This window comes from Apis laboriosa, unplaced genomic scaffold (genome assembly GCF_014066325.1).
Source record: "Apis laboriosa isolate Shangri-la unplaced genomic scaffold, ASM1406632v1 scaffold112_cov148, whole genome shotgun sequence".
NCBI lineage: Eukaryota > Metazoa > Arthropoda > Insecta > Hymenoptera > Apidae > Apis > Apis laboriosa.
The window spans coordinates 3,337,557-3,351,273 of record NW_025220865.1 but is presented as its reverse complement, the minus strand read 5'-3'; the positions used below and the strand labels follow the sequence as shown (position 1 = coordinate 3,351,273).

Below are 13,717 nucleotides of genomic sequence, written 5' to 3'. Positions count from 1 at the left end.
ATATCTTTTTTTGTTTCTTTTAAATTATATTAATACTATTAACACTCTGCACATTTATTTACAGTGTACAGATAATAATTAACACAATAATAATTACAACCATCACCTTTAAAATAATCGAAATCCTCCATTCCCCCGATCACGATACCTCTAACATCGTCTAAGTCTCCAGCTGTTACACAATTTTATCCAACATAATTTCACCACTTCGACACCGCGAACGATCTTAAACGTGAAACACCTGTTCGATCCATCCCGATTAATCGATCGAAATGATTATGGAAAAAAAAAAAAAAAAAAAAAAAAAACGTATATAATAAGACACACACTCGGTGTTAATAAAGTGTTAAAGAACGTGGATTAACGAGGATACAGAGGATGGACTACCGCTTCGTTGGCTGACCTCGACGATTCTCGATGTCAATTTCTCGTTACGTTGCCTCCCCTTTCTAGACTACCAAAGGTCACTACTCCCTCTTTCTCCACTATTCCACCATCTGGTTTCTCTTTGAAAGATGAAAGAACCCATGGATCTCTCTCCGTCTTTCTCCTCTCGAATCGAAGCCAATTAAACCGTGAGAGTGGTACTGATTGGAAAATTCGATTTTGATATAGTCTCTCTCTCTCTCTTTCTCTCTCTCTCTCTCTTGGAGATATTATCGGTGATTTTATTCTATTTAGATTTTTTTTTTTTTATCTGTTTTGCCTCTTTGATGACGATGATAATAGTGATAATGGATGTTTTTGATTCTAGTTCGAACAATTTTTTTTTTTTTTGCAGAATGGAATAATTTGGAAATAGTATTAAATGTAAATAGAAAGAGATGGATCGAATTGTTATTATATAAGAAAATATAAATTTCTATGATCATTTGTTCGATCTATATAAAGCCTTACTTCTTGGAATACAGTAGGAAACAATCAACATTACATTAATTTGTTTTCTTCTGTTTTGTTTCAACAGAAATAATCTGTTGATCTAAAAAAAAAAAATGGTAACTCAAAGAGATTAAAGGAATTTGATATTTACAATTATCGAAGATCAGATTCAAACTCACTAGTGTATATTTTCAACTTTAAACTCGTCAAATCGATTTATCAATTCTGCAATAAAAAATTACGATATCATCCGATCCGAGTACAATTTTATATCTCCATCGTGAAGGAAAATTCTGATCACGTCGAGAATTATATAACGATTAATTCAATTAATTCTATGTAACGACTCTACTTTCTACAAACTTCCTCCCCTCCCCACAACCCAATTTCTTTTTCCACTTTCGAAGCATGGTGAAAGATTCTACGACGAAGGACAGGAGTGAAGAAGAATGGTATATATCGAGGCGTTCTAGGAGGCGGGGGGAGAAGAAAGGGATGATGGGATGAGACGTCGAAGGGGAGGAGGCCGAGGTCGCTCCCTCTCTGTCCCTCTTGGTCCTTTGCTCATTTCGTCCTGGTCGCCTTCCTTTGTTCCCACGCCTCTCCTCGGACCGCCACCATCATCATCCTTTTCTTCTTCTTCTTCTTCTTCTTCTTCTTCTTCTTCTTCTTCTACCGGCGATCTGGTCCTTTCATGATTCACCGTTACACACAAAGGGAAGCTCTGGACGGAGAGAATCTTGGTTATAAGGAGACAAGCGAGAGGAAGGTGAAAAGAGAGGGGGGAGGAAAGATTTTCAACGTTTTTTTATCTCACAGACATGGTAGAAATTAATCGTTAATATTTTTAAAATGTATCATGTAATATATTTTATACGTGATTTTGTTGAATTTGAGGTTATGTTATTTTCAGTTTTTGGAAAATTTTTATTATATAATATATTTTATATGTGATTTTGTTGAATTTGAGGTTATGTTATTTTCAGTTTTTGGAAAATTCGAAGCTCGATGCAATGAAATAATATTATTTGTGTTAATCATAATTATATAGAATGATTATACTTGTATTGTATTAATTTCAATTGTTAAAAAAATGGATATAGATATATACTTTATCTATTTTGTTTCATTCGTCTATTAGTTTTGATTCAGAGAAACAGAAAATGATTCAGAGAGACAGAAAAAATAATCAAATTTCAAAAATCCTCCTCTCAAATATATATATACAACTAAGGAATATTATATATATTTTTATTATAACTATATTTTTGTAACTAATTTTCCAGAGAAGAATATTTTTTCCTCCATTTTTAATAAAATAAAACTAAAAATAAAATATCACAAGTAATCATAAAGTAATAAAGATAAAAAAAATTAATAACGTATTTTTCTAATTAATTTCCAAAGAAGAATAATATTTTTTCCTCCTTTTTACTAAACAAATTAAAAATACCACAAAATAATACCAATAATATAAAAAATTTGAATATACAAACAATTCATAATTTAACATTAAAAATCATTGAACATTGATTGAAAATCACTGGTTTAGAGATGGAGGACGGTGGCGCAGCGTGAAAGTTCCAAGTAAAAATGAGGGACGGGAGTTTGCACGCGGGAGAAAATTTTCTTTCGCGCCTCGATTCCTTCCTGATCCGCTCGAGGTCGGGAGTTAACCGGTATGAGAAACATTGTGAATATTGGAAAAAGTAACGGGATCAAGCGAAAGCTTGAAAGGATTGTGCGTTAACCTTGGTGTCGTTCTTTGATCGTATTTAAATCGATCCTCTTAAGAAGTTTGTTAAATTATAGATATGTTCTATTTCAGAGATTTTATTTTTATTATTAAATTTTTTATTACTATTTTATTATTCTTATTTTAAATTTTATTTAATTTTTTTTTTTTTTTAATTAATCGATATTGGATGTAGACAATTTGCAACATGATTTCTCGATAATACAAAGTAGAAGTATTATTTCTATAGTCGGATGTATAAAATGTATTTTTTAAAAATTCTTTATTGGCTAAACTTTAGATATTACTTTATTAAGGTAAAGTTAGAAAAATATGGTAGTTTTCATATCAGATTTAGTGTTAATTAAATTGAAAAGATAATTTTTGATTTCGATTGAACTCGTTGGAATTTAGAAATTTTTGGAATTTGGGAATCTGAAGTTACACTTTGAAGGAATTTTTAGAAATTTGAAATTTTTCGTTTTTTGAACTTTGCATTTTTAATTTCTAATCTATTCAAATAAATAGATTTACGAATGAAATTGTTGAATAGGGGGAATTGACGAAAGAAAGAGAAATAAAAGGATGTTTAAACGGGGATGGGGATAGAATGAAAGTGTCGCGAAGGAAAATGGGTGTAGAAAATTCAATAAAACTGCAACGGCGTGATCCATCGCCGTGTACGAAAAGAAGATCAAACACATGGTAAGAGATAGGAGTGGAGAAAGGGGCGTAAAATCTGTTCGTGGATTTAAGAAGAAATTTAATGCCTTAAAGTGGCTGAATAAAACGGAGGCTATTGTAATAAGAATTTGGGAAAGAAAAAGTGTAACTTTCTACAAAAAATTCTTTGTCTTGATATTTTTATTCTCATAAAATACGTCATAACATGAAATATTTATAAATTACTATTAATAAATTATTGGGAAATATATTACACATATAATTCCTTACAATTTTAAAATTACGTTAAAATTCCTGACAAATTTCCTTCACTAACGATTATTACGGGTCACATCACATAAAACGCACAAATCTCTTACAACGTTTTCTTACATACATTCCTAATCGAAGAAATCCAACGCTACGTTTAAATTCCCATTAACTAACATCAAACTATCATAAATCATTTAAACTACTCAAAGCATCCTTATCATCCATCTATTCGAAAAGACCATCACTCAACAATTTTACATTAGACATTTTGAAAAAATCAAAATTGTATGATTACTTTCTAACAGTAAAAAAAAAAAAAAAAAAAATCTACATTTTGTTTCATTGATATATAATTCAATAATGCAAAGGCAACTAATATTAATCTAATATTAATCATGGAAATACTCATTATCTAAGAGAATCTCTAGAAAACCCAAATAGTTAATTTTCTTTTCGAAAAAAAAAAAAAACAAAATTTTACCAAAGAAAAAAAAGAATTTTTTTTTAAGAAAAATTAACAGCCAGCCAATCACGACCATCTTCGACTCCGAGGGACAACGCGAGAAATTTCTCAAAGACTCCTCCTCGCGCGCAAAAGGAGACGCAACAACCTCCTCTCACGATCTCTCATCGTCGGCTTCCCAAAGGCTTCGCGTTCCCCGATCCGAGGTCACTTTTACAGGGACAACGTTGGAGAGACAAAAGCGAGGTATCCGAACGCGAACACCACGAAAAAGCGTTCCTCGACGTAGAGAAGGAGGGGGGAACGCGTAAGGTATGAGTAGATTTCCAAGCCCTGGAGAGGGAGAACCGAAATAAAGCAAAGAATAAGAATAAAAAGAAGCGGTGGATAAATTGACCGGTAGCCATCCAACAAAGAGAAAGAAGAGAGAAGAGAGAGAGAGAGAGAGAGAGAGAGGTCTAAAAGGGATGGTAAAGGGGTAGCGATGCCAGGGGTCAGAAAAGACGGGCAACGAGCCGATCCAACCGAGTCCAGGAGAGAGTTCGGTGTATAGTGAAGATAAAAGAGGTGGTGAGGGGGTTTGAAAGGGGGAGGGGAGTGGTGAAGTGCATTCGGCGAAAGGGGGCAACACGAAGGAGGAGGAGGAGGAGGTAGAGGAGTAGGTTCCGTGAGAGTACGCGAACGATAATTCGGAGCCGCTTGGCCGGCTCAAAGGACCCGCGGGACGATATATCAATGCCCTGCTTGCAGAACAATTCGAACTATCCGCGATACACAAAGAAAAATACCAAATCGAATGCCTGGAATAGCGGCGAGCGGCCACGGCGCTACTTCCATCTCTTTTCTTCCCTCTTCTGCTCGCCACTATACCCCCCTACACTTGTGCCGACCCCCCTTCCCCCTCTTGGTCCCGCTGACACCCCCCCTTTGTCGCTTTTCTCCGTCTCCGTTCCCCTCTTTGTCCAAGTTGGGGGCATTTCCACTCTTGGTATATAGTTAATTCTATCTTTCTCTGGCTATTGATAGTGCCTACTTTGTATGGATATAGGTGTGTATAGAGTGATTCATGAATGCATATTGCAATGGTTATATAGCTGTAGAGTATATAGAGGTAAGAATCTTATGCGTTAATGTAAGTAAAAAAATGATATAAGAATGTGTATATATATATATATATATATATATATATATTGGTTCTTGAGTTATGAACGATAAATGAAAACGTTTAAACTATTTATTTATCCGTTTCGTGGAGACTCAACTCTTGCAAAATAATTTAGTGAATAATAATACTAATGAATTGAATTATATCCAATGTGTATATTTAATCTTTCTGTAAATGCATTCAATTGTTTCCTTAAGAATTTTAATTTCCAATGCATGCAATCATCTCCATATCGTCTTCAATTATTAATCTACTTACACGTCCCATTAACATAATATCCCAATATGCCAAATTATCTACTCAATTTCAATCCAAACACCAATCTCCTAACTAACCATCCACTTGATCATCATGAACCCCAACAGTCCTCGACATACGAACAATTAAACCTCTCCTATCCCACATATCTCCCCTCCTATTATACTTGATCAAAAACCAGCCTTATATCCCTAGATACACCTTACCGTATCCAATCATATCCCGCTTCAATTCATCTATCTCGCTCCTCTCGAGGGATCTCTCCATGCGATGTACTGTCCATGTAAAACTGAGTTGCAAACGGTAGAAAAGCCAAATCCAGCGGGTAGCACGCGTATCTGGTGCAGAGAGCACAACTATACGTCAATCGAGTGATGGAGCAGTGGTTTGGTTATAATTGGATCAGTTTAGTTAGGTATTGCAAATATTGGCAGTCCTTCCCCTCTCCCCGGGCTAGCTGGCGACCCAGTGATGAAACCTAATTGGGTAAGTCGGCCTGGCCTGGCGCCAAACGAACCGGCCCAGCTTCGAATTCTAGATAGCCACCGTCGATGATGCCTTCCCATCTCGATCTACCCCCACCACTCTCTCTCTTTCTCTCTCTGTCTCTCTCTCCCTATCCCCTCTTCACCTCGCTCCTACGCATTGCCTGACCGTGTGTACATCCCCACCATAACCCACGGATGCGCGGTCATCCGTCGTCGCGACTCACGGAAATTGACACATAAATACAACGGTGGCGGGCTGGTACGTGAAAATGGAAATGGACGATGGGGAATTCGTTCGGCCGACTAGTTTAATTGGACTGCAATGTCGCGACGCGGGACGCGAAACCGCGTGGACGTTGAAATTGCATTCAAAGAGAGGAAAGGGCTTGGGCCACGAGGGGGGAATCATGATGAGAGATACCGGGGATAGGGAGGATAATTTGAATTATGTAAACGAGCGGGAGAACGATGAAGTGGTTAAAAAGAAAAAAAAGACGTAGTCGAAACGTAGCGTTATCTGTCGTTGATGTTGCGGAAATATGTTTTTGCGATTATCACGAATTATTGATTATTGGAGAGGAAAATTATTGGAATTGGGTGATTAGTTGGATTTGTTTCGAATTTAAAAAAAAAAAAAAATGCAACAAGTAGATGAAAAAAGATAGTTTTCGAATTTTTATTTTGTAATTATTATTATTATTTCGAAGTTTGAATTCTGAATCTTTTTAATTAATATACGATCTTAAATAATGATGCTTTAGAGCAAAAAAAGCTAGACGACTTTGAAAGTAGTTATTTATAACCGTATGAGATATGTCTTCAGATAAATAAAGATATGTATGTTTAATTAACAGGAATTTCAAAATTTAATATAAGAATGGAAATCAACCTAAACATTTTGCTTAATATTTTTAATTAATTTTAAACTAATTAAATTTGTAATATTAATTTCGAAAAATTAAATACATTAAATAAATAACATATAAGCGCAGAAAAATTACAATTTCGAAACGATGTACATATATTCAGAAATAACTTAAAGAAAAATGCATATATATTTTTTTTTTCTGCTTATGTTTATTAAAATGAATCTAATCATCTTTGAAGCATCTTTCAAGAGCGCAAAATAATCGAATCATTTTTAATAAACGATCCACGATTAATTCCAACGATTCGACGAATAATAAATATATTCCAAGGATATTTTTTATATTTTTCGTATCCCTAAAAATTTCTATCCACATTAAATTCCTCTAAAATCTTGCATTTTTTTTTTTTTTTTTTTTCCCGTAAATCCAACCGTGTGCAACGTTCGAGAAGAATCGGTGGCATTCCACGTTCTTCCTGTCCGCGAGGAACGCGATACTTTGAAAAGAAATTTCGGTACGGGGTGAACGAACCGTAGGAAAGCGACGTGCCTGCCGCTCGGGATGCAGCGTGCATTGTAAACGAGCCGGGCGACAAGTGTGCACTTGATAGTGTTGACCTTTCAATGACGCTAAGCTACTCCTCATCGTTGCCGTTACCATCTCCTCTTTCTCCCTCTATTCTCTTCTCACGCTCCACCTAACCGATCCACGAGCGGCTAATTTTCAAGAGATCGTTAAATCGCGTGTCACTCGACTCGGAATCGAAAATCTCTATATATACACACCTCGTTTTATTCCGAATTGTCGACTTTAATTAGAGAAGGCAGTTGGCACTATTGACGAGATGATTTCTTGGAAAAATAACTCTAGCTTATAAATTATTTAAAAGTTTTTTTAAAGTTATTTTTAGAGATTGTGAATAAGTTTTAAAATTTAGTCGTAATTTTCTATCGAAGCAATTGATGCTATTATGATGATGATGATTATGAATTACAGATGTAATTCTAATAATAAATTAATAAATTCTAATTATAAATTATCTAGAAATTTCTAGTTATTTTTAGAAGTTTTGAACAAGTTTTGAAATTTAGTCGTAATTTTCTATCGAAACAGTTGGTACTATTGAAATGATTTCTCGTAAAAATAATTCTTATGAATTATCTAGAAGTTTCTAGTTATTTTTAAAAGTTTTGAATAAATTTTAAAATTTAATATTTTCGTAATATTCTTCGCTTTTGAAAATTTTTTTCGCTTGAAAGTCGAATAATTAATAATTTTATCTTTTTTTTTTTTTTTGTAATTATTCTTTTAATTTAATCTTTAACCAAATTTTATGTAATTTTTTTTTTGAACTTCGAAAGTTTTTCCGATAATAATTACCACTATTAACCTATTTTATTAAAATAGCGAAAGATAAAAAGATAAAAAGATAAAAATATCGGTTGGCTCGTATTATTTGATATAAAAATGGAAAGAGTGGAATGAACGTTTTAATTTGGCATTGAATAACCGCAAACGGAGAAAACAGAAAGAGAACGGAGACTGATCGTGATTGACGAGTATAAAAGTAAATGAAACTACTCGTTGGTTCCACGGAATACAGAGTCGGATAGGAAGCGTGAACGGGCGTCGGAGGTCGTGGCAAGTTCGAGGTTAATCGTTCGTTTGGCATGGCCTGCCTCTTGGACCGCCCACGTTATGCGAGAATAAAAACGAATGAGAAAAAAATGATGTTAATTTAAATGACACCTATCTGCGATAAAAAATTTTAATTTTCTTTAATCCCCCTAATACGTCAATCGTCATTAAACGAATCTTTTAAAAATCTAAAATATTGAAAAAAATTCAAATCTAATTTATTTTAATTTAAAAAATTTAACCTTCGTGCGTCCTCTATCCTTTCTAGGAAAAGTCTCTTATATTAAATTCTTCTACTTCTTTAACGTGTGTATATATACCTGTGAAAAATAACTACAGTTCAAAAGATATACACACATTCGAAATTTTATATTTTTGATACTTACGTTTTATTTTTTTAATATTTTTAATGCAATTGTAAATTTTCATAAATATTAACAATCATCCTGTCAAACCTAAAATTTACAAATTTTAATGATCCCAACGTATTGATCGCAAATCGACCAAATACTTATGAGCAATAGTGTACAAGTGAGTGACGAAAGAGGAGAAGCCGGAGGATGCTCGCACACGCGATTGTAGGTGCGTTGTATACATATGTATAGAGTTGGCTGACGGATCACGTGAGCGGAGGGCCCAACGGCCCCAATGAATAATTCACGACGAGGCACCGAGTCACGGGGACCCATGATCGTCGTAATACACGCTGTGCTCGTGCTGCCACGCTCGGTGCTTCCCCGACGAGATTCGTACTGCTGTGGCTCGCCTTTACGAGGCGTTATTACGTGTCTTCGTCGTTCTTTCTTGTTGCCGAAACTGAAGAAGGCTCACGAATAACTTCGTTTCCTGATCGATTCTTGCCAATCTTTCGAATTTTTTCCAATTTCCATTTCGAAATGGAGAAATTCGAATTTGGATAATTGTGCAGTCTAGTGACTTTTGTACTAGTTTTTTACTAGATTTTAATTTTATTTTATTTTATTTTTTTTTTTTTAGGTTAGAATTTTTTCCAATTTTCATTTCGAAATGGAGAAATTTAAATTTGGATAATTATGCAGTCTAGTGACTTTTGTACTAGTTTTTTTACTAGATTTTAATTTTATTTTATTTTATTTTTTTTTTTTAGGTTAGAATTTTTTCCAATTTTCATTTCGAAATGGAGAAATTTAAATTTGGATAATTATGCAGTCTAGTGATTTTTGTACTAGTTTTTTACTAGATTTGAATTTTATTTTATTTTATTTTTAGGTTAGGTTTGAGTTTGAAATTAAATAAATTTGAGTTTGGATGATTATGTAATGTGTGATTTATGTCAATTTTTATTAGATTCAAGTATTTTTTTTTTTCATTGAGTTTGAATTTGAAATGAAAATAGAAAAATTTGAAAATCATCAAATTATATAAAGTAATGACTTTTGTCAATTGTTACTAAATATAGATTCTGATATTTTTTATGATCAATTTTTATTAATTATAATTATATTAATTATAATTAAATTCGTAGAAAAAGATAATTTTAATAATTAAGTTAATGAGATACTATTTAATATATGAATAAATTTACAAGTCTTTGAATATTTATATTCACAGATAATCTACTCTTCTTTAATTTATATTAAATTCTATTGTAGTTGTTAAGTTTATGACAATGTATAGTTTACTTTACCCTTGTGTTTTAATTATAACTGGAGAACAATTATTTTCTCCCTTTATGAACCAGTTCACTGTTATATCTAAATTAATTTAATGCAACTTATGTTCATTCTGACTGATTTTGAATTACGTATAACTTCAAATAAAACCTCTGTATTACATACACATTTTCTCACAATCATATAATTGCATCTCATAAATTAGTTTAATAATAATAAAAATATAATTTCTTTAAATTTTTTTTTTAATTTTTTGAGCAAGATATATTAATTGCAGAGCATATAATGGAAAGTGTTTTTTTTTTTAAAACAAGTGTTTGAATGATAAAAATAAAAAAAAACAAAGATTCATATTTGAATGATAACAATGTTAATCAGATATAATCAGAAATAAAAAAAAATATATGTTCCAATGAAATTAACTCAACTTGCACCAGCGTTCCTATGAAACCCTTAATTAAACATGACCTAATCCAATTCCTAATTTCTCAATTTATCAGCAATACCTATTTCGACAAATACTCATAAAACAGCTTGGACACGCAATAAAACTCCTCGTCATGAACAGTAGAAACCGAGTAACGACGACTAAAAGTGACTTTGGCAATAACTTCCAGTTGTACTCTACTATTTCTCAGAACTCCTTAGTTAGATATGATCTAATCCAATTCTTAATTTTCCAATTCTATTTATCATAACCAATATCTATTTCCAAAAATTCTTGTAAAAGACCTTGAATATGAAACAAGTCTCTTTTTAAAATTCCTTAAACACCAGACCTAAAATATGCAACATCAGAATCATCAAATAGATACCAAGATCTCTACATCTATTAAATTCTCTAAATCTCATATAAATACCAAATGACATCTATTTCTTCCAAAGTCATAAAATCATATAAGTGCATTATAGGCAAAACCCATTAAGACAGAATCTAAATTAATAATCAAAATCATCAGAATTTTGACATGCATTGAACTATCTAAATCTACAATCAAACGTACAAATGATCAATTACACCAATTTCTTTCATAAGGTTACATGGGGTAATAAAAAATACTATAGGCAAAGCCTATCAAAATGAGTTAATAATCGAAATCCGTGCAAAATCATCAGAATCAATCAACGTGGACTGAACTCTCTGAACCTGGAACAAACACCAAACACCAAATGATAAACAATTTCCTCCAAAGTCACGAGGCCAGATGGGCTAGGGACACCATAGGCAAATCCCCTACCATCGAATTCTCGAGAAGCGAAATAATTTCGGTCCAAGTGTATCGCGGTTTGCTTACACGAGGATAATTCTTTGGAAGACGCGAATAGAGAAGAGAGAGGAGTGAAACAGTGCGTCAGCTCCCGACAGAAATAACATGGATATACTTAGACGGCCCTCCGTGCAAGATCCAACCAAACCACGCTTCACCCGAGGCCAATTCGAGTCCTAATGAAAACTACTCGCGTCGAGTCTCTTGAGGACAAGGGGCTGTACACGTCGTTCCATGTCCAGACACTCATCGTTACGCTTGATCGTTATTCGTTTCATAAATAAAACTTCAATTAGTAATTTTTAAAAATTCGTACGAATTGTACGAATACATCTGTATATTGGATCAGAAAGAATTAAAACTCGATCGAACTGATGATTTATTGATTCATTCGTTTGGTTTAAACTCTTTTAGGAATAAATTTTTTGAGGTTAGGAGAAAGTTCTGTTTTATCGATTATCGATAATAAAAGATTATCTTTTGTGATGTTTATATAAAGAAAATATAATTCATTTAAATTTAATGATTTTTTGATCAAACAAAAAAAAAATGTATTTATTTACTGCTTAGTTATTCAAAAATTGATTAAATAGAAGATCATGAGTAGCTGAATGAAATATAAATATAATATAGAATATATAAATATATACGATGACTCACGGAATTTCTCTATATTATCTAATAAGTAAAAGTATTTTTTTTTTCGTAATATTTTGATTATTTTATAATATAATATAATATAATATATATTATATTATTTTATATTTTAATAATAATACAGAATATTCTCGAAGATCAAAGTCTGCCTTTATATTATGATACTTGATTTAGAGTTCTCAGAAACAACTTTGAAGTTATTTCGAGAGCTTTAATGTACTATATAGATTATACGTTTAATTAGAATGTTGTAATTATAGATTTTGTTATCAAAAAGAAAAATTATCAATATTTTAATTCCATATTATTATAATTATTAATTTAATAATATATAAGTACTTAATAATATACAGATATATAATTTTCTAAAACTAATTAAAAAAAGTTGATAAGCAACATTGATAAGTATTATTGATAAGTAACATACTATTTACATAAATTATAAAAAATTGTATAAAATGAACGAAAATAGTATCATTTATATATACGCTGTAAATGAGAATTACAATCAGTGAATCAAAGTCGTAAATGATAAATTTGCAATTTCCTAGGCGCACAAGCGTAGTTACTGTTAGAAATAAATCCATCCTCGCGTAAAAATAAAACTAGAACGGGAAGGCCTGACATACAAGTCACTGAGAGGCCGATGTTATGATAAACCGCTTTCGAGTAGAAGAAACCGCCTTGTGGTTGCAAGAAGGGATCCAGTACTAATAAAGAAAAGTACCGTTCCATGGATTTTTAATGGATCGCATCGCCTTAGTAGTGGCTAGTATTGTTCCATGAATAAAATCGAAAATAAAGTCGTGTATTAAAGTGTTACTCATTCAAAATCAAATTTTTTTCGAAATTTTTTAATAATATTAATTTGGAACTCTGTTTTGAATTTGAAATTCGCAAAATTTTTTTTAATTATTTTTTAAATATTATTTGTTTGAAATATATATATATATATATAAATTTCTTTTTTCAAACATAAAATATAAAATTCTAAAAATTTTAACAAAATTGTACGAGAGAAAAAAAAAAAATTTTATTTTAATTATATACATAAAAAGAATTCAATTTTTTCACCATAAAAAAAATTAACTTAATCTCAATTCCAATATCTACAACGATAACAGAACGTTTATAATCTTCCAAAAGAAAAGCATAATAAAACTCAATAAAACAGCATAATTTGTTTTCCATGACACATCGGATAATCAAGAAGGAGCAAAATAGTTTTTGCTCCACGGATTCAACGAACGATGACAGAGTGTGCTTACACAAACGGCACTGTGACAAATCAAGCATCGAGCCAACAGGATACGAGAAGAGAGGGATAAAAGAGAAAGGGGGGAAGAGAGAGAGAGAGAGAGATGGAAGAAAGGGGAGCGAGGCGTGTAGAACGAAGAGGGGAGAAGAGGGCAACGAGACTTCTCATCGCGTATACGCGATGCAAACTTAGTTAATGACTGGCTCGTTAATCTAATCTAACCGGCGGTGCAATAATAATACGTAAAAACGACACTGTATATTCCGGTGTCTGATTACCAGCAGCTTCTTCGTCGAAGTAATTGCGGAACGGAAACGGAAGAAAGTTGAGTGGATAAAAATCCGTACGACTTTTATTAACGATTTTTTTCTTTATTTTGATTATATGTATTGTGTGCTAGATAATTATAATATATGTATCTAGTGGATTTTAAATATTAGATTAATTGGAA

General features: G+C 32.4%; 1 protein-coding gene across 11 annotated transcripts in view; it reads right to left on the bottom strand.

Moving 5' to 3' along the window:
* Positions 1 to 13,717, bottom strand: part of LOC122713346 (protein scalloped) — a 179,095-nt gene that overhangs the window by 146,225 nt on the left and 19,153 nt on the right. Inside the window, exon 1 of one of the 11 annotated variants that reach the window (XM_043933709.1) lies at positions 5,643 to 5,808. The exons of 8 other annotated variants lie outside the window; for them this stretch is intronic. In XM_043933709.1, the coding sequence (XP_043789644.1) occupies positions 5,643 to 5,703 (61 nt within the window). In that variant the 5' untranslated portion in view covers positions 5,704 to 5,808. Of the gene's footprint in view, positions 1 to 5,637; positions 5,809 to 13,717 lie in introns of those variants that run through there. 2 more of the 11 variants (XM_043933808.1, XM_043933751.1) reach the window with 2 other exon arrangements.